This window comes from Microcaecilia unicolor, chromosome 5 (assembly GCF_901765095.1).
Source record: "Microcaecilia unicolor chromosome 5, aMicUni1.1, whole genome shotgun sequence".
Classification (NCBI taxonomy): domain Eukaryota; kingdom Metazoa; phylum Chordata; class Amphibia; order Gymnophiona; family Siphonopidae; genus Microcaecilia; species Microcaecilia unicolor.
In genome coordinates, this window is record NC_044035.1 from 40,438,568 (window position 1) to 40,459,605 (window position 21,038).

At 46.2% G+C, this 21,038-nt stretch overlaps 1 protein-coding gene across 2 annotated transcripts in view; it reads right to left on the reverse strand.

Moving 5' to 3' along the window:
- Positions 1–263: 263 nt before the first annotated feature.
- The window catches only part of BORCS7 (BLOC-1 related complex subunit 7), a 30,836-nt gene continuing 10,061 nt past the window's right edge, over positions 264–21,038 (reverse strand). For both annotated transcript variants that reach the window (XM_030204774.1, XM_030204772.1), the window contains 3 exons: positions 14,819–14,862; positions 5,298–5,318; positions 264–860 (listed from right to left, as the gene is read on the reverse strand). In XM_030204774.1, the coding sequence (XP_030060634.1) occupies positions 809–860; positions 5,298–5,318; positions 14,819–14,862 (117 nt within the window). In that variant the 3' untranslated portion in view covers positions 264–808. The remainder of the gene's footprint in view (positions 861–5,297; positions 5,319–14,818; positions 14,863–21,038) is intronic.

Genomic DNA, 21,038 nt, shown 5'->3' on the forward strand with positions numbered 1-21,038 from the left:
TTTTGACTTGTAACCACTTGTAACCTCTCGCTTCCACCTACCCTCCTCTCCTCTTTCCTCTACACATTAATTGATTTGCTTGCTTTATTTATTTTTTCGTCTATCAGATTGTAAGCTCTTTGAGCAGGGACTGTCTTCTATGTTTGTGCAGTGCTGCGTACGCTTTGTAGCGCTATATAAATGCTAAACAGTAGTAGTAGTAGTTACATGACGGGAAAGATGACTTACTCATTGTTCAGACAGAAAAAAAACATAAATCTATGAATGGATCATGGAAATTGTGCTTTATTTCTCTAAAGGCACAGTATTTACAAATTTAATGAAAACAGTGCTTCATTTATTTTACATCTACCATAGCAAAATTACACTGGAAGAAATCACAAACTGCACATGCAGTCCTTGGACCAGGATTCAAAGGGACAAAAGCATAATATCAGAACTTAGGCAAGATAATACAATATAATAAAGTGGAGTTAATAACACCCTAAATGTTATTTGTAGGATATGTCCTCCCATTCTGTACCACTTGCAAAAATTAAGTTAACAGTGCCCTTCATTATGTTTGCCTCACTGGTATGTAAGCAATAGGTGTGAAACAACCAAGTGTTTTTCTGTCCTCGCCTGCTTCCAAGCCTATGGACCTTCTGCAGAAGCATAACATGTGGACACTGTGGTGACTTTTTCCATCACATATGCTGGCATAAATAAAACTGCTTTAGGCATGACAACAGGCAACACAGTGAGAAAGACGACATGCTTCCAGGTACCAGAGAGCTTGTGAGTTGTATTGCAGCCATCTTGTTTTCAGTCATTTCAACAGATGATTCAGCTGGTCCTGTAGGTTTGAAGACTGTTCAACACTATGGGGGAAACACAAAAAACGGGCTTCAGGGGGATAAAAAGGGCTCGCAGCTGGTCTGTTAGAAGCATGTTTATAGGTTTAGAGTCAAAACTTTTATCATAATGGCTCTATTAAAACCCAATTGCCCTGCAGTTCACAGGACACCTTTAATAAACGTTACACAATTGTGCTCAGCACAAATTTGTACCTCTTACACTACAAAGAATAGATTTTTACATTTTTATTATAAGCATATACAAAATCCTACTACAAACATTTCATGATACATTTTTTTTACAAACATCTCTAAAATATCTCTGGATCAATTTGACAAACAATAGCTTATTATGGCTCTGTTAGTTGTTCTTGTTCATTGTAAACTCATTCATATATTACACGCTTCATTTCCTCCAGAGCCTCTTATTATCAAAGTCTTCTCTCTTGACTATCACTATCCAGAGAAAACTAAACACACCCCTGTATTGAAATCTTCATATACCCTCAATTGTCCTTGAAGCTGAAAACCATAAATCACTGTGACAATCCAGTCCTTGAAAACATAGCATTCAGATGTCCACTGCTACAATACCAATGACAAACGTCTTCTTTTCCATACAATGACCACGGATCCTCTCCCAGAGGTAACGATTTCCAATCACATTCAAAGATGCTTCTTCTAAACAGCTCTACACATAGCTTGTATTTCACCGTAGGCGTTTTCAGGAGTCATTCAATGTACCACCATATTGCAATGGTTATCTTCACAGCATATTCAATCTTAAAGGTGTTCCCAGCACAGCAACCTCGGGCCGGAACTAGCGGTCTCAACCGCCAAACTGTAGCCAGAACTTTCACACCAAATCAGAAAAATCACCAAGAATACTCTGTACTACTTTTGCTGACCTGCAACATGCCTGCTTTTGAAAATGACAGTGAGCCATCCAATTACTTTCCAGAAGGATGAATCATATAGAGATAGATAAGAAGACTTCTGAGGAAAGCAATTATAGCTGCCATGTTTTTTTTTAACGGAAATGGGATATTAATATATGGATCGATATTGAACCAGCAGCAGTTAGAATTTTTTTTTTTAATGCTGAATGAATTAGCCCCAGATAATCAATGCTGGGCATTTTATGGAGCAAGTCACCATGGGTTGGAGCGAGTGGGCATCGCTCTTGCCCCTCCAACTCCATTGGACCATCAGGACATAACCAGGTAGGCTCAGGAGGGCCAAAAGGAGTGAGAGTGGTGGGCCTGGTCTGCCTTTGGTGGTGGTGGTGTGTGTGTGTGTGTGTGTGGGGAGGGGGTGTTTCCTCAAGGAAAGAGGGATTAGAAGGGAGGCTTATTCTATGCTTCAAGGAAGGGGGATGGAAACACATTGGCCAGGACCTAGAGAATAACCAGGCACCTGCTGATATTCGGACTGGTTGACTTTGGCACAAAAAGTTAGGCTAGCCTTTCTTCTGTCTTAACTTTATGCGGTTGCTCAGACAGCAGACTGAAAATCTCTGCTAACAGGCTAGGTTTCTGCAATGCCCTAACTCCACCCCGGATCAATTTCAGACTGGGTGGTCAGAGGGGATATTAACCAGACAATGCGTTGAATATCCACGTACTCTCCTGGCCATTTAAATAGCTTTGAATATCTACCCCATAGTTTTTTGACATAGCAGTTTCCTCCTGCTGAACTGGAAACAGAGCTGGGATTTCAGTTAAATTTAAATATATTTTATTTATTTATTTAGATTTTGCTCACACCTCTTCAGCAGTAGCTCAAGGTGAGTTACATTCAGGTACACTGGGTATTTCTCTGTCCCTGGAGGGCGCACAATCTAAGTTTGTACCTGAGGTAATGGAGGATTAAATGACTTGAATCGGCCACCTCTGTATATCAAGGCTCTAACCACTTGCCTCCACTCGCATACCTTTCTAGCCAATAGGATGTACAATGTGAATTACATAAACATCAAATAAAACACATTTACAAAAAATTATTTTTATGGTTTATTAAAACGTTTTATACCGCATATAATAGTTAAATGGATCCAAGCACATTACATTACAAAAAACTATTGTATACTGCACATACCTTTTACAGCTCAAAGCGGTTAACAACAAAATAACCAGGCATACCTGGAAATTTACAAGTTATAAAATTACAATAGATGTGGAGGCGAATTTTCAAAGCACTTAGACTTACAAAGTTCCATAGGTCACTATCAAGCTCATTTTCAAAGCACTTAGCCTCCCAAAGTTCCATAGAAACCTATGGAACTTAGCCTCCCAAAGTGCTTTGAAAATATGCCTCTATGTAAATTTGTAAGTCTAAATGCTTTGAAATGAGCCCCTTTTTGTCATAGATACTAGATATTTCTGAAAAAAGGTAGGTTTTAAGCTGTCTCCTGAATTTTTTGTAATCTGATAGGACTTTTATATTTGTGGAAGAGAATTCCAAGTTTTTGCTGTTTGATAACCCAGCTGGATCTATATCTTATTCCTTTTGAATCTGGGAAACTAACTAGCATCTGTGGTCTAATCTTTCTTTGGTTATATAATACTAGACTTTGAGCCCGTAAAAACGGTCTATTATAGGAAGGGGGGGTTGAAAGGCCCGCCCCCACCGCCGAGTTCGCCGCTGCCCCTCCCCCTCTGAGTTCGCGCCCCCCCCACCGAGCCGTCACCACCCACCTTCCACCCGGCCGGGCCCTCGCTCCGCTATTGAAACAGCGAGGGTCCGGGAACGCAGCACTGAGCTCTGCTGAGCTGCCGACGTCGGCCTTCGTTCTTCTTCTCTGCCTGTCCCGCCCTCGTGTGACGTAACGTCGTCGAGGGCGGGACAGAGGCAGAGTAGAAGAAGGAAGGGCGATGTCGGCAGCTCAGCAGAGCTCAGTGCTGCGTTCCCGGACCCTCGCTGTTTCAATAGTGGAGCGAGGGCCCGACCGGGTAGAAGGTGGGTGGCGGCGGCGACTCGGGTGGGGGGAGCGTTAGACGGCGGTGTCCCTCCCTCAGCAATGCGTAGTACAGACCCTCTGTGTTCCGCCCCCCATCATCACGTATTGACGTGGGGGCGGGGCAGAGAAGGTCTCTACTGCGCATTTGCGAGTGAGTACGGTCACTCGCCGTTTATATGTTTGATTGGGAATGCTATTTGCTCTACTAAATAAACTGGTGCTAAGCCATGAAATATTAGGAAAATCGCCACAGACATTTTAATATTATGCTAGCCTCATCTATACATGCAGGGCTGGCCCATGGGTACCTGACTCCCTAGGTGAACTTTGAGTCATGTGCCCCATCCCATCTTGTTTCAAAATCTTCTCCCCCTATACTCATGTTCAACATCTCCCCTTTCCTTCCCTACCTATCCATATCAGAACATCTCCCATTTCTTCCCCTCCCATGGTGTCCAGCATCTCTCTCCTTCCCTATTTACCTCCCCCTTTGTTGTCAGCGTATCTCCCTCCCTTTCCTGCATACCCCATGATTTTCAGCAGCTTCTCTTCCCTTACTTACCCCCCTCAGAGGTGGCACCAACACAGCAATCAGTGTGTCTACACAATACTCATCGCAGTAGGCACAAGGCCTTGAGCATTCAACTCATGCTCAAGGCTCACCAGGTCCCACGTCTTCCAAAACAGGAAGTTCAGAGAGGGAAGGAGTGGACCCAGCTAGCCTTGAGCATGTGCCAGTCATGATGTCATCCACAGGCATGCTGAATGTCATGTTTGGTGCTGCCTCAAAAACTGTGCCATCCTAGGTGGAGGTCTAGTGGTCAGGCCGAAATTTATGGGCTAATGGCAACTACAGAACTCCTGTTTGGCCACATAGAGGCGTATTTTCAAAGCACTTAGACTTACAAAGTTACATAGGAACCTATGGAACTTTGTAAGTCTAAGTGCTTTGAAAATGAGCCCCATAGTGTACTCTTTTGTAGCAGTAAATGAAGTTCTGTTTGTAATGCAATGCCCTGCACCTGAAGAAAAATATTTATATCAAGGCAGGGAAACAGGTTATATTACTCGTCAGAGATATTTTAATTATATTTAAGTTAACTGAATTATATCTATGAAAGATGTGTGAGGACAGTAGATAAGACTGGAGCTACTGCTCACACGTTTCACACCTGTGCTAACTGAATGCTTATGTAATGTGTTCAATTTCCACATAGTAACATAGTAGATGACGGCAGAAAAAGACCTGCACGGTCCATCCAGTCTGCCCAACAAGATAACTCATATGTGCTACTTTTTGTGTATACCTTACCTTGATTTGTATCTGTCTTTTTCAGGGCACAGACCGTATAAGTCTGCCCAGCACTAGCCCCGCCTCCCAACCACCAGTTCTTTAAGTAAGAACCTTAAAATGTCAAACCCAACAGATACAACTTCGGTATGCATTTCACATACTTCCTATACAATGGAATAGAGATGAACTTGCACAACTTTGTACTTACTTTTTCTGAATTGCTTCTTGCCTGCAAAAAAAAAACAAAACACAGTGTAAGAAAGAAGAGACCATGTGTGGTGTTAAAAACAAATGTACAAACATTGTTAAAGGACAAGTTTTAATCCACTACTACAGATTAGACATGTGTGACAATTCCTTGCCATGCCCCTGGAAGAGACTTCCTTATTTCTTTCTCTTGTATTCATTTTGTCACATTTTTTTCTCCTCCTAGTCTGCAGCTGACCTTTTACTTCATCTAAGGATGGCTGACAAACCTCTTCATGGCTTAGACCCTTGTTCTTCACTCCCAGTCATCAAGGGCTGCCAACAGGTCCAGTGTTCAGGGGTCACTGTCTTCCAGTCATTATATTTTACATATTATATTTGACTGGAAGACAGTGACCCCCTACTGGACTTAATAAAGAGGTAGAATGGGCTGGTTTATAAATGGGCTCGTCCTGCCTCTAGGTCAAAGGTTCTGTACGCTTTGCGCATGCACAGCGTTCTCTGAGAAGTGAGGTGCCATTTCCCCGGCAGCCGGTTGGAGCTCCATCTGAGCAACGTCAAAAAAGAAGTTTAAGTGTGACAGGTATGACTGTGTATTTTGTGTGAGTAATGGATTTAATTATTAAGTAGTGTGTAGGTTTTAATATAATAACTTCTCTCCTCACTGTAATTTGTGTTTTAGTCATCGCCCCTGAAGACGCGATTTGCGAAACACAAATTTGTGTTGGGTGTTGACATTATGTTTGCATAAGGACGTTGAGCTTCAATTACAGCAAAAGCGAGGAAGAGGGCTGGTTCGTAAGTTTTGGCAAACTGTTGAATATACGTGTTGGTAGGAGTATTACCTTGCAATGTAATGGCAAATTGAAAAACTGAGCACAGTTCGGGACATTGATTGAACGTTTCATCTAAGACCTTGAGCAATGGAGTTATAACTGAATAACATCGTTTCCAGTGATGAAGATGAGACTGTTAATGTGACGTAGAACTTTCTTTACAGCCTGTTGTGCGTAGATCCTATGTTAATACAGGTTAAACTGGAAGAAGATTTTGAAAATACCTATATAAGTGACAATATCCTGACCTGTGTGCTCTGTTTTGATAGTGTATGAGTGCATTATGAATTTTTGGGAGCAGTGGGGAGACTACTGGGTTTTATAAAGGGACATATGTTTTGTAAAGTAGAATTATAGTGTTTAATAAAGCATTTTGAATAGATTTTAAGGGTGAATAGTGATTACTAGTAGTGGTGTCTATCTCAATAGCAGATTATAAACGTTTCCTCCAGGAACTTGTTCAAACCCAGATTCACTAACTTCTGATACCACATCCTCTGGCAATGAGCTCCAAAGGTTAAGTATTAGTTAAGTAAAAAAATATTTCTTTCTGTTCTTTTTAAAAGTAGTACCATGTAACTTCCTTAAGTGTCCCCTAATCTTTGTACTTTTTGAAAGAGTACAAAAATCAATTTACATGTACGCATTCTACAACACTCAGTATTTTGTAGACCTCTATCATATCCCCCCCCCCCATCCGTCTGTTTTCCAAGCTGAAGAGTCCTAACCTCTTAAGCCTTTCCTCATATGAGAAGAGTTCCACCCCCTTAATCATTCTGGTTGCCCTTCCTTGAACATTTTCTAATTCAGCTATATCTTTTTAAAGATATGGCAACCAGAACTGTACAAAATACTCAAGGTGTGGTTGCACCTTGGAGTGATACAGAGGAATAATATTCATTGTCTATTTTCTATCCCTACCCTAATAATTCCTAGTATTCTGTTTGCTTTTTTGGCCGCTGCTACACACTGGGCAGAAGATTTCAGCGTACCGTCCATGATAACACCTAGATCTTTTTCTTGGGTGCTGACTCTTAGGGTGGAACCTAGCATCAAATAACTATGATTTGGATTGTACTTCCCAACATGCATCACTTTGCAATTGTTCACAATAAATCTCATCTACTCTTTGGATGCCCAGTCTTCCTGCAATTTTTCAAAATCTGCATGTGTTTTAACAACTTTGAATAGTTTTGTGTCATCTGCAAATTTAATCACCTCACTTGTCATTCCCATTTCCAAATCGTTAATCAATATGGCACCGGCTCCAGTACAGATCCCTCAGGCACTGCATCAAGGATTTAGACAATAGGAATTTACATTCAGCCATAAAACCCAACTATTTGAGGCTGCTTTAAAATCTTAATCCCTGATTCTTCCCATTATATTTTGTTGGGTTTAACTATTTTCTATAATAAATTAAATTTTCAAGTCTGTGTACATAAGTATTGCCATACTGGGAAAGACCAAAGGTCCATCACCAGCACCCTGTTTCCAACAGTGGCCAATCCAGGTTTGAATTGATAAGACTGTAAGGTCTATAGAGCAGGGAGTGTCCATCCCTAGGTTATCTTTATAGTTGTGCTACAGAAATAAGTAGTTTGACTAGAAATGGGGAAGATCAAAGCACCAGCAGCCATATTTAAATGGATCCATAAAACCAGAACCAGACTCCATTACACATGGCACTCTGAGTCTTCACTGGTAACTAAATGGGGTCTCAAGCAGGGGCTGTCTCTTCATGTTCAAGTGTACAGCGCTGCGTACGTCTAGTAGCGCTTTAGAAATGATAAGTAGTAGTAGTAGTCATCACGATTCCGGAATCTTGCAACTCTTTGGGATTCCGCATGGAATCTTGCAGCTCTTTGGGATTCCGGAATCTTGCTACTCTTTGTCCTTATCCCTTATTTGCCCTCTTCTCCAGCATGGCCGCGTTGCTGATCTGCAAGGGCAGGACGTCAGACTCACAGAAACAGAAGCCTGCCCTTGCAAGCCCACCTTTTTGATGCTGCTTTTAACTCCTAACCCTTACTTTAATATTCCCTTATCTCTTGTTTGTCCTGTTTGTCTGTCCTAATTAGATTGTAAGCTCTGTCGAGCAGGGACTGTCTCTTCATGTTCAAGTGTACAGCGCTGCGTACGTCTAGCAGCGCTTTAGAAATGATAAGTAGTAGTAGTCCTCTTCTTTCATGTACTATTAGGCAAGTGCAGCAATGATTTATAGCCAAGACTACAAAGTCCTCTGGAATGCACAAACATGGACCTTATGCCTGCTCACTAAATGTCACTGCTACATAATGGTTAGGGCTTTTCGCCCTCCTCTCTGGAGGCAGTGAACACTGATTTTACAGTACCCCTGGTGTCAGCCGGCTTGGAGAATGGAGACCTAACCCAAGGAAACAAACCCTTATTTTTCATATGCTAGTGCTGTACACCAGCTGGCCCCGGTACATATTTGTGAAAATTATTTCTTTCTATTAATACAGAAAGCTATGTGAGGGATGTGGCACTAATATCATTCCAATGCACTTGGATTGGAATCATATTGCACTCCCTATGAAATGCTCAATATTTAGAAGGAACCAAGACAAAGTCCAAGATAAACCAAAATACATAAGAACATAAGAGTAGCCATACTGGGTCAGACCAATGGTCCATCTAGCCCAGTATCCCGTTTCCAAACAGTGGCTGTCACGTCTGTGGATGTGACCACCCTCAGACTTACCCTATTTCTGGGAATCAGTGTCTGTGCTGGTTTCTGTCTACTTCTGAGTTGGCTCTGTTTCTGTCTCTGGGTGCTAGCCACTTCCAGCATGGCGCTGATTACCTCAGTATACTGCACCTGTGTGGGTTTAACCTCTCTGTGCTTCAGTATACTGTTCCTGAGTTAGCTCTATCTATGTGGGCTGGCTGCTCTAATGGCTTCACTACTCTACACTTGTGTGTATTGGGCCTCTCTGTACTTCAGTGGGCTGTTCCTGAGGTAGCTCTGTCTCAGGCTGGGTGGGCTGGCTGCTTCCAGCCTGACACTAATTAACTCAATAGACTACACCTGTGTGGGTTAGGTCTCTCTGGGCTTCTGTATGCTCCTTGCCTGTGGCCTGAAGGGGTGACCTCATCTGTCAGGGCCTTCTTAAGGAACTTGTGTTCTGGTCTTCAGTGCCTTTGCATTGCCAATGCCTACGCAGTGCCTTAGGTCCCAAGGTTAGTGTGCTGTTTGCACAGTTAGCTTTCCTTGTCTTTTCTTGTGGGCTTCCAGCTCTTCTGCTTTGCTAGTTACTATCACCTGTGGGCCTTGCCTTCTGGCTCAGGGTATTATTGCTCGTAGGCTTTCTGCCTAGTCTATTACTTACCTGTGGGCTTCTTGCTCTGTGGGCTTTCAGCCTTTCTGTGTCTATTGTTCTGTGGGCTTCCAGCTCTTCTGTGCCCATTGCTCTGAGGGCCTCCAGCCTTTCTGTGTATATTTTTCTCTGTGGGCTTCTAGCCTTTCTGTTATCCCTGTGCAGTGGCTCTGCTCCCTGTCTGAGGTTGGTTAGCGGCTGATGCTGTAGCCATTTCTCTCCTTTCTATCTGTTAGCTACAGTAGCTCCAGTCTACCCTTCCTCTGGCAAGCGTATCTGTCATTCCCATTCCCTTGAGCTTAGCTTGTATGTAGCTCCTGTATCCTGCTTCTCAAGCCTGAACCCTGCTGTAGGACGTTGTTCCTGGATTCCTTGTTGCTTGCCTCTTTAGCTCCAGCCCAGCCACTCCAGTCCTGTCTACTTCAGCCCGTCTTAGGGTTACCTGTCTCCTGTTGGGTGGTTTTGCCTGCTGCAGCCACCTCCGTGACAGCGGCCCAAGGGCTCACATTTCCCCGAGAGACCTGACAGTGGCCAAGCAAAAGGCAGAAACCCAATTATTAGCAACATTCCATGCTATCAATCCTAGGGCATGCAGCTGCCTCTGGTCCTGGAGCAAGTAGTTTATTTCTTGTAATCAATGGGAGTATTCACAGTACAATTTTCACATGCAGTATACAGAAAGAAAAATCCCAACACAGGCCTAGTTTTGGCACTGAAAGCCTTCACCAGGGGACCTCACGAAATATAATGAACATAAAATTCACAAGTAACCAAAGAGAAGGAGGAGTGAAGAATCCAATAAGAGGAATCTAAAAGGAAAATGCAGAAAAGGTACGACACCAACAACAACAAAAAAAGTATAAATGTGAATTAGATGACAGTAATAGTGAGTCACATAAAAATATGAACGTCATAATAAATGGAAGAAAAGTGAGCTACGTGCTCGAAGAACCAGACGAGAATGAAGAAGTATCTCAATGAACAAAACAGATCTGTCGTCAACCTAAGGGGTCCTTTCACTAAGGTGCGCCGAAAAGTGGCCTGCGCTGATGTAGACGCTTGTACTGGACTTGTGCACTGTGCATTTTTCAGCGCACCTGCAAAAAAGGCCTTTTTTGGCCGAAAATGGACGTGCGGCAAAATAAAAATTGGCCCACGTCCATTTTGGGCCTGAAACCTTACTGCCACCCATTGACCTAGCAGTAAGGTCTCAAGCGTTAACTGGGCCGTAATGGTCTACGCGTGTACGATGCTGATTACCACCCGGTTAGCGCCGCGTGCCAGAAAATGTCCGGTGCGCTTAGTGGACGTGCATAAAAAATGAAAGTTACTGCCTCGGCCACGCGGTACTTCAAAATTGATGCGTGCAGGCACCCACGTGGCTTAGTAAAAGGGCTCCTAAGTGAAGTAACCAAAAATGTGAGTGAAGTAGCGTGTAAAGTGGAAACTATACAAATGATTAAAATGTGAATTTAAATTGTGAAGACGTCAAAAGGTGCTAAGCCAACATGTGAAACAAAACTCATGAGGTGAAAAGAATACTCTCTGGAGCAAAATACAGCAGGAAAAGCAACCACCTAGGCAAGCTACAACAACTTCAAAACTGCAAAATCCAATGCGCTGATCTATGATGGAAAGAAATCTTATAAATTTGCAATAAAATTGTCAAAATGCTGTGAACGTGTGCATGAGTAGAAACAATGGAGGAAAGGATCCTCAGGAGCTTAACCGAGATTGGATAGCAGAGCCGGTAGTGGGAGGCGGGGCTGGAGGTTGGGAGGCGGGGATAGTGCGGGGCAGACTTATACGGTCTGTGCCAGAGCCAGTGGTGGGAGGCGGGACTGGAGGTTGGGAGGCAGGGATAGCGCTGGGCAGACTTATACGGTCTGTGCCAGAGCCGGTGGTGGGAGGCGGGGATAGTGCTGGGCAGACTTATACGGTCTGTGCCCTGAAGAGCACAGGTACAAATCAAAGTAGGGTGTACACAAAAGTAGCACACATGAGTTGTCTTGTTGGGCAGACTGGATGGACCGTGCAGGTCTTTTTCTGCTGTCATCTACTATGTTACTATGTTAAGGAAACCCTGTAGTAAAATAAAATGAAACAACTACAAATGGAAGCTGAAGTGACACCGAACATATAAATAATAGCATATAAATGTTGAAACCACAGTGTCAAACTGCTGTAAATATAAATACAAGTAATAACGAGTGTACTAAACTGCGCTAAAAAAACCCAATCTACTATAAAATTTGTACCTCAATGTTCTATGGTTGGCTGGCTGGGTTCGTAACATCCTGACGTCAGCAAGCCTCCAACGTTCCCTTCCCTCTCACTGTCCCGCCCTCGTGTAAAGACGAAATGACATCAGAGGAGGGTGGAACAGTGAGAGGGAAGGGAACGCTGGAGGCGAGCTGACGTCAGGATGTTACGAACGGATGGGAGGGCAGGGTACAGGACAATCGCTGGACATGGAGGGGAAGACAGAATCGCGAGAGATCAAGGGCAGGGCAGAGGAGAATCAATGGACATGGGATGGGAGGAGAGGAGTTAATCGCGGGACACGGATGGCAGGGCAGAGGGGAATCGCTGGACATGGAGGGGAAGCCAGAATCCTGGGATACGGAAGGGAGGGCAGAGGAGAATCGCTGGACATGGAGGGGAGGGAGGCGAGGGGAGAAGTGCAGGACACAGAAGGGAGGGCAGAGGAGAATCGCGGGACACGGAGGGGAGGCCAGAATCGCGGGACACGGAGGGGAGGCCAGGGCAGAGGACAATCGCTGGACATGGAGGGGAGGCCAGAATCCTGGGATACGGAGGGGAGGGCAGAGGAGAATCGCTGAACATGGAGGGCATGGGAGGCGAGGGGAGAATTGCGGCACACGGAGGGGGTACGGCAGGGCAGAGGAGAATCGCTGCACATGGAGGGGAGGTCAGAATCGCAGGACATAGAGGGGATAGGAGGGGAGGGAAGGGAAGAATCGCAGGACATGGAGGGGAGGGCAGGGGAGAGAGGAGAAATCGCTTAGACGAGAGCCTTCCTAGGGCCTGTTTCATTTTTGACGAAACGGGCTTGGTTGCACTAGTATTGAAATAAAATGAAACGACTATAGATAGAACCTACTGAACTGTTTGTGGAAGTTTCGGTTTGGTGTGTCCACAATATTCAGAAGGGATAAGCAACAACACTCTCCTTCCATCAAGTGAAAACTTTCTGGCTAAGATATTAAAAAAAACAACAATTCTCTACAATAGCTCCTGTGCTTAAAAACATCAATGCATTAAGAGGAACACAAAGTACAGCAGGTACAGCGCAAACTGATCAGCTCATGTAGTGTGCACGATGCCATTTCTCACAGCATCACAGCGAAATCATAACATGTATATGTATGTGTGTGCCTGTGTGTGTTTAAGTGGTTTCATAACATAACATAGTTCTACACCATATGGAAACTTAAAAGAGTTAAACCTTTCTTCCTGAGATACATCTTCCGTACCCTGGTACAATCAATGGTAATAAGTCATCTGGACTACTGCAATGCATTGTACGCTGGGTGCAAAGAACAGACAATCAGAAAACTCCAAACTGCCCAGAATACGGCCACCAGACTCATATTTGGAAAAACTAAATACGAAAGCGCAAAACCCCTAAGAGAGAAACTCCACTGGCTCCCACTTAAAGAACGCACTGCGTTCAAGATCTGCACGATAGTACACAAAATCATTCATGCAGACGCCCCAATCTACATGCTAAACCTCGTGGAACTACCTCCCAGAAATGCCACAAAATCATCCCGCAAATTTCTCAACCTGCACTACCCCAGCTGCAAAGGACTTAAATACAAGCTGATGCATGCCACTACCTTCTCTTACATGAGCACACAGTTATGGAATGCATTACCTACAGACTTGAAAACAATCAACGAAACAACTGTTTTTCGAAGATCTCTGAAAACATTCTTCTTCAACAAGGCCTACAACTGAGAACAAATAGCCTCACTAACCTGCTTATAATCGAACGAGAAAAACGCCCAAGTTCCGACCTAAATCGGGAGATGGACATTTATCTCACTAAAACGAATAACGCGGTATAATCGAAAGCTGAACTTGGACGTTTTCAACTGCACTCCATCGCAGAAGCGTACAAAGTTGATGGGGGCGTGTCAGAGGTGTGACGAAGGTGGAACTGGGGCGTGGTTATCGGCCGAGAGATGTACGTGTTAGGGCAATAATCGAAAAAATAAAGGCATTTTTAGCGAACATTTAGGACACTTTTGTTGGACCCTTTTTTCACACGAACAGGTCCCAAAAAGTGCTCTAAATGACCAGATGACCATCGGAGGGAATCGGGGATGACCTCCCCTGACTCCCCCAGTGGTCACTAACCCCCTCCCACCACAAAAAAATGATGTTTCACAACTTTTTATTTTCACCCTCATATGTCATACCCACCTCCCTGGCAGCAGTATGCAGGTCCCTGGAGCAGTTGTTAGGGGGTGCAGTGGACTTCAGGCAGGTGGACCCAGGCCCATCCCCCCCCCTACCTGTTACAATTGTGCTGCTTAATGCTTAGTCGTCCAACCTCCCCCCCCCCCAAACCCACTGTACCCACATGTAGGTGCCCCCCTTCACCCCTTAGGGCTATAGTAATGGTGTAGACTTGTGGGCAGTGGGTTTTGAGGGGGATTTGGGGGGCTCAACACACAAGGGAAGGGTGCTATGCACCTGGGAGCTCTTTTACCTTTTTTTTTGTTTTTGTAAAAGTGCCCCCTAGGGTGCCTGTTTGGTGTCCTGGCATGTGAGGGGGACCAGTGCATGACGACTCCTGGCCCCTCCCACGAACAAATGCCTTGGATTTATTCGTTTTTGAGCTGGGCGCTTTCATTTTCCATTATCACTGAAAAACAAAAATGCCCAGCTCACAAATTGTCGAATAAAACATGGACGTCTATTTTTTTCGAAAATACGGTTCGGTCCGCCCCTTCACGGACCCGTTCTCGGAGATAAACGCCCATGGAGATAGACGTTTTCGTTCGATTATGCCCCTCTAAGTCACCTCACCAACAATTATGAACGCCCACCTTCTATAAATACCCTAATCACTCTCCTCCTTCTTCTCTCTTCCCTTCCTTGATCGTCACACATTACTAACTGTATCTGATATTATGAAATGACAACGTTAACAAATCTATGTAAGCCACATTGAGCCTGCAAATAGGTGGGGGAATGTGGGATACAAATGCAATAAAATAAATAAATAAATAGCTGCAGCCTCTGGGTTTAGGGCAACAATTTTTAAAAAATGGCAACTGAAAGGTAAAATTCTTAATTGTTAGACCACTTACTGATACTGAAGATGAGTCGTTATGATAGCCATTTTCCGCAGACTCTGCAAAGAAACACAGATTTGCATTCTTACAGTAAGGCCCTTGCAAATCAAAAACCAAACCATTCTAATGTGCCCTTATGCCAGGGATTCTCAACCCAGTCCTCAGGATCCACCTAGTCAGTCAGGTTTTCAGGATACCCCCAATGAATATGCATGAGATAAATCTGCATACAGAGGTAGGGCATCAACATCTCTCTCATGCATATTCATTGGGGGTATCCTAAAAACCTGACTGGCTAGGTGGGTCCCGAGGACTGGGTTAAGAAACCCCTGCCTTACGTGATACCTCTGGAATATTTTGCATTGCGTTCTTTTCATGGGAAAGTTCTATGTTCACACTTAGTATTCTCAGCTGTTACAGTGACCAAGGCAGACAACAGCAAACTTCAGCAATGAAAACCTAGAAATAACAGTGAACCTCCTCCGTTTCTCTAGACCGCTGGGCTTGAGCTCCCTGAAATGTATTCATTCTGCTAGATACAAGCTGATGAAGAAGCCTTTGCCACACTTTTCTTTAAATCTCCTATTCAGAAAGATGTCTCCACTGCATCTGCTTCAAAAACGTCAAGGTCCCAATCAGATTTTCTACCTGCCGGCATCTTGGAATGCCCTCCCGCGGGAGGTGGTGGAGATGAAAACGGTAACGGAATTCAAACATGCGTGGGATAAACATAAAGGAATCCTGTGCAGAAGGAAGGGATCCTCAGGAGCTTAGCCTAGAATGGGTGACAGAGCTGGTGGTTGGAAGGCGGGGCTAGTGCTGGGCAGACTTATACGGTCTGTGCCGGGGCTGGTGGTTGGGAGGCAGGGCTAGTGCTGGGCAGACTTATACGGTCTGTGCCAGGGCTGGTGGTCGGGAGGCGGGGATAGTGCTGGGCAGACTTATACAGTCTGTGCCAGAGCCAGTGGTGGGAGGCGGGGCAGTGCTGGGCAGACTTATACGGTCTGTGCCCTGAAGAGGACAGTACAAATAAAAAAAGTAGCACATATGAATTTATCTTCTTGGGCAGACTGGATGGACCGTGCAGGTCTTTTTCTGCCGTCATCTACTATGTTACTATGTTAAATTTATCATTTAAATTAAAGGGATCATTAGTGGTTTTCAAGTTTAAAAAAAAAATACTAAATATCAACTAGACGAACAGAGAAATCTATCATATCAAAAAAGGAACCAAACAGCATCAGTTCTGCAAAGTTCTCAGTATATCTAGGATACAGCTATTCCTACCTATATAATTATGTCAAGGAACTGAGCAAGCTTAGTCCTAGTCTAATCCTTCATATTTGTCTGTTACAACAGTAATTCAGTAGAATTGGGCTGTGTCTTTCCATTAAAAAGAAGGAAAGAAGACCCATGCCTTGTTGCAATTCTTGGTTAACCTATATTTCATGCTCTCCCACCTCATCTCTGAAAATGTCAGACAGGTGAAAGCTAAGGAGATAATTTTATAACCGCATGCAAATGTAAAAACTATCCCCTCCCCCCCCCCCCCAATATTTAAACACCATGGTGAGTTTAGACTTCAAATGCTGACCATGGTCTTTATGGTTATATCCAGATATTCAGTTCTAAGCTGTACGGGATTCTGTCATGGAATACCTGGCAGAAGGTGGCCATCAGAAGTTATCCAGATAAAGCTGATATTCAGCGCCGGTACGTGGTAACTTCCAGCTCCACCCCCAGACCACCCTATCTGGATAGTGCCAAGGCAGTCAGTGAAGATTTTCAGAGGCATTATCTAGATCAGCAATTCCCAATCATTTTTGGGCTGCAACCCCACGGTCACAGACGAAGTGATCTGCCAACCCTGCCGAGGCGCGTCTCAATGATGTGCCTATGTAGTTCCGGCATGGGTCACGACTAAAAACGTAGCGTGGGTGACCCCATTTGGGGTCATGACCCACAGTTTAGGAAGTGCTGATCTAGATAACGCCAATGAAATCAGTGGCTGGCCCCGGTGAATGGCACTTAATATTCAAGCCCTATATACAATATGTTCTTTTCCTTGGAAAGGATTTATTGAATTTTCAAAATTAAAGTATGTGCATTCTTCAGCTTTGAAAATTGCCTTAGAGATTTTACACACTTACATTTCTACCTGCTTTTTGGCATGCACAAATTGTCTAGGTTGATTTCCAAGTATACAAGTGGATTTTCAAAAGCATATGCATAAATGCAACCCCAGCCCCTGGGTAGGCCTCCTTTTGGTCTGGGTAAAATTACCCATGAAAGTGAATGATACATACCTGTAGCAGGTGTTCTCCGAGGACAGCAGGCTGATTGTTCTCACGACTGGGGTGACGTCCGCGGCAGCCCCCACCAACTGGAAAAGGCTTCGCAGGACGGTCGGCACGCAGGGCACGCCCACCGCGCATGCGCGGCCGTCTTCCCGCCCGTGCGCGACCGCTCCCGCCAGTTGAATGACAAGCAATAAAATATGAAACACAACTCCAAAGGGGAGGAGGGAGGGTAGGTGAGAACAATCAGCCTGCTGTCCTCGGAGAACACCTGCTACAGGTATGTATCATTCACTTTCTCCGAGGACAAGCAGGTTGCTTGTTCTCACGACTGGGGTATCCCTAGCTCTCAGGCTCACTCAAAACAAGAACCCAGGTCAATTGAACCTCGCAACGGCGAGGGTACAACAGAAAATTGACCTACGAAGAACAACTAACTGAGAGTGCAGCCTGACCAGAATAAATTCGGGTCCTGGAGGGTGGAGTTGGATTTACACCCCAAACAGATTCTGCAGCACCGACTGCCCGAACCGACTGTCGCGTCGGGTATCCTGCTGGAGGCAGTAATGTGACGTGAATGTGTGGACAGATGACCACGTCGCAGCCTTGCAAATCTCTTCAATAGTGGCTGACTTCAAGTGGGCCACTGACGCTGCCATGGCTCTGACACTATGAGCCGTGACATGACCCTCAAGAGCCAGCCCAGCCTGGGCGTAAGTGAAGGAAATGCAATCTGCTAGCCAATTGGAGATGGTGCGTTTCCCGACAGCGACCCCTAGCCTGTTAGGGTCGAAAGAAACAAACTATTGGGCGGACTGTCTGTGGGGCAGTGTCCGCTCCAAGTAGAAGGCCAATGCTCTCTTGCAGTCCAATGTGTGCAACTGACGTTCAGCAGGGCGGGTATGCGGCCTGGGGAAGAATGTTGGCAAGACAATTGACTGGTTAAGATGGAACTCCGACACCACCTTCGGCAGGAACTTTGGGTGGGTGCGGAGCACTACTCTGTTATGATGAAATTTGGTATATGGAGCATGAGCTACTAGGGCTTGCAGCTCACTGACCCTACGAGCTGAAGTAACTGCCACCAAGAAAATGACCTTCCAGGTCAAGTACTTCAGATGGCAGGAATTCAGTGGCTCAAAAGGAGGTTTCATCAGCTGGGTGAGGACGACGTTGAGATCCCATGACACTGTAGGAGGCTTGATAGGGGGCTTTGACAAAAGCAAGCCTCTCATGAATCGAACGACTAAAGGCTCTCCAGAGATGGCTTTACCTTCCACACGATAATGGTAAGCACTAATCGCACTAAGGTGATTCCTTACTGAGTTGGTCTTGAGGCCAGACTCTGATAAGTGCAGAAGGTATTCAAGCAGGTTCTGTGCAGGGCAAGAACGAGGTTCTAGGGCCTTGCTCTCACACCAAACGACAAACCTCCTCCACTTGAAAAAGTAACTCTTTTTAGTGGAATCCTTCCTAGAGGCAAGCAAGACCCGGGAGACACCCTCAGACAGACCCAACGCAGCGAAGTCTACGCCCTCAACATCCAGTCCGTGAGAGCCAGGGATTGAAGGTTGGGGTGCAGCAACGCTCCGTCGTTCTGCGAAATGAGAGTCGGAAAACACTCCAATCTCCACGGTTCTTCTGAGGACAACTCCAGAAGAAGAGGGAACCAGATCTGACGGGGCCAAAAGGGCGCTATCAGAATCATGGTGCCGCGGTCTTGCTTGAGCTTCAGTAAGGTCTTCCCCACCAAAGGTATGGGAGGATAAGCATACAGGAGGCCGGTCCCCCAATGAGGAGAAAGGCATCTGACGCTAGCCTGCCGTGTGTCTGAAGTCTGGAACAGAACAGAGGCAGCTTGTGGTTGGTCTGAGAGGCGAAAAGATCCACCGAGGGGGTGCCCCACTCTCGGAAGATCTTGCGTACCACTCTGGAATGGAGCGACCACTCGTGCGGTTGCATGACTCTGCTCAGTCTGTCGGCCAGACTGTTGTTTACGCCTGCCAGGTACGTGGCTTGGAGGAGCATGCCGAACTGGCACGCCCAACGCCACAGCCCGACGGCTTCCTGACACAGGGGGCGAGATCCGGTGCCCCCCTGCTTGTTGACGTAATACATTGCAACCTGATTGTCTGTCCGAATTTGGATAATTTGGCAGGACAGCCGATCTCTGAAAGCCTTCAGCGCGTTCCAGATCGCTCGGAGCTCCAGGAGGTTGATCTGCAGATCCTTTTCCTGGAGGGACCACAGACCCTGGGTGTGAAGCCCATCGACATGAGCTCCCCAACCCAGGCGAGATGCATCCGTCGTCAGCACCTTTGTGGGCTGCGGAATTTGGAATGGACGCCCCAGGGTCAAATTGGTCCGGATGGTCCACCAGAGCAGTGAAGTGCGGCAACTGGTGGAGAGGCGGATGACATCTTCTAGATTCCCGGTGGCTTGGAACCACTGGGAAGCTAGGGTCCATTGAGCAGATCTCATGTGAAGACGAGCCATGGGAGTCACATGAACTGTGGAGGCCATATGACCCAGAAGTCTCAACATCTGCCGAGCTATGACCTGCTGAGACGCTCTGGTCTGCGAAGCGAGGAACAGGAGGTTGTTGGCCCTCGCTTCGGGAAGGAAGGCCTGAGCCGTCTGGGTATTCAGCAGAGCTCCTATGAATTCCAGAGACTGGGTTGGCTGGAGATGGGACTTTGGGTAATTTATCACAAACCCCAGCAGCTCCAGGAGTTGAATAGTGCACTGCATGGACCGGAGGGCTCCTGCCTCCGAGGTGTTCTTGACCAGCCAATCGTCGAGATATGGGAACACGTGCACTCCCAGCCTGCGTAGGTACGCCGCCACCACTACGAGGCACTTTGTAAACACTCGTGGGGCGGAGGCGAGCCCAAAGGGCAGCACACAGTACTGAAAGTGTCGTGCGCCCAGGCGGAATCTGAGATACTGTCTGTGAGCTGGCAGTATCGGGATGTGAGTATATGCATCCTTTAAATCCAGGGAACATAGCCAATCGTTTTTCTGAATCATTGGCAGAAGGGTGCCCAAGGAAAGCATCCTGAACTTTTCTTTGACCAGGAATTTGTTCAGGCCTCTCAGGTCTAGGATGGGACGCATCCCCCCTGTTTTCTTTTCCACAAGGAAGTACCTGGAATAGAATCCCTGCCCTTCCTGCCCGGGTGGTACGGGCTCGACCGCATTGGCGCTGAGAAGGGCGGAGAGTTCCTCTGCAAGTACCTGCTTGTGATGGGAGCTGAAGGATTGAGCTCCCGGAGGACAATTTGGAGGCAGGGAGGTCAAATTCAGGGCGTATCCGCACCGCACTATTTGGAGAACCCACTGGTCGGAGGTTATGAGAGGCCACCTTTGGTGAAAATATTTTAACCTCCCCCCGACCGGCAGATCGTCCGGTACGGACACTTTGAGGGCGGCTATGTTCCCGTGGATCCAGTCAAAAACCCGTCCCTGGCTTTTGCTGTGGAGGCGCAGGGGGCTGCTTAGGCGCACGCTGTTGACGGGAACGAGCGCGCTGGGGCTGTCCCTGTGCCTGACGAGGCCTTCGGGCCGGCTGGTTGTACCTACGCTTTGCAAAAGAATAGGGTGCAGCCTGCCGGGCCCGGGAAAAACGTCCACCTGCTGAGGTGGATGCTGAAGGCGCCCGGTGGGAGAGCTTGTCGAGAGCGGTTTCCCGCTGATGCAGTTGGTCCACCATCTGCTCGACCTTCTCACCAAAATGTTATCCCCCCGGCAAGGGACGTCGGCCAGTCTCTGCTGGGTGCGGTTGTCCAGGTCAGAGGCACGCAGCCATGAGAGCCTGCGCATCACTATACCTTGGGCCGCAGCACGAGATGCCACGTCACAGGTGTCATAGATACCCCTGGACAGGAACTTTCTGCACGCCTTCAGCTGCCTGACCACCTCCTGATAAGGCCTGGACT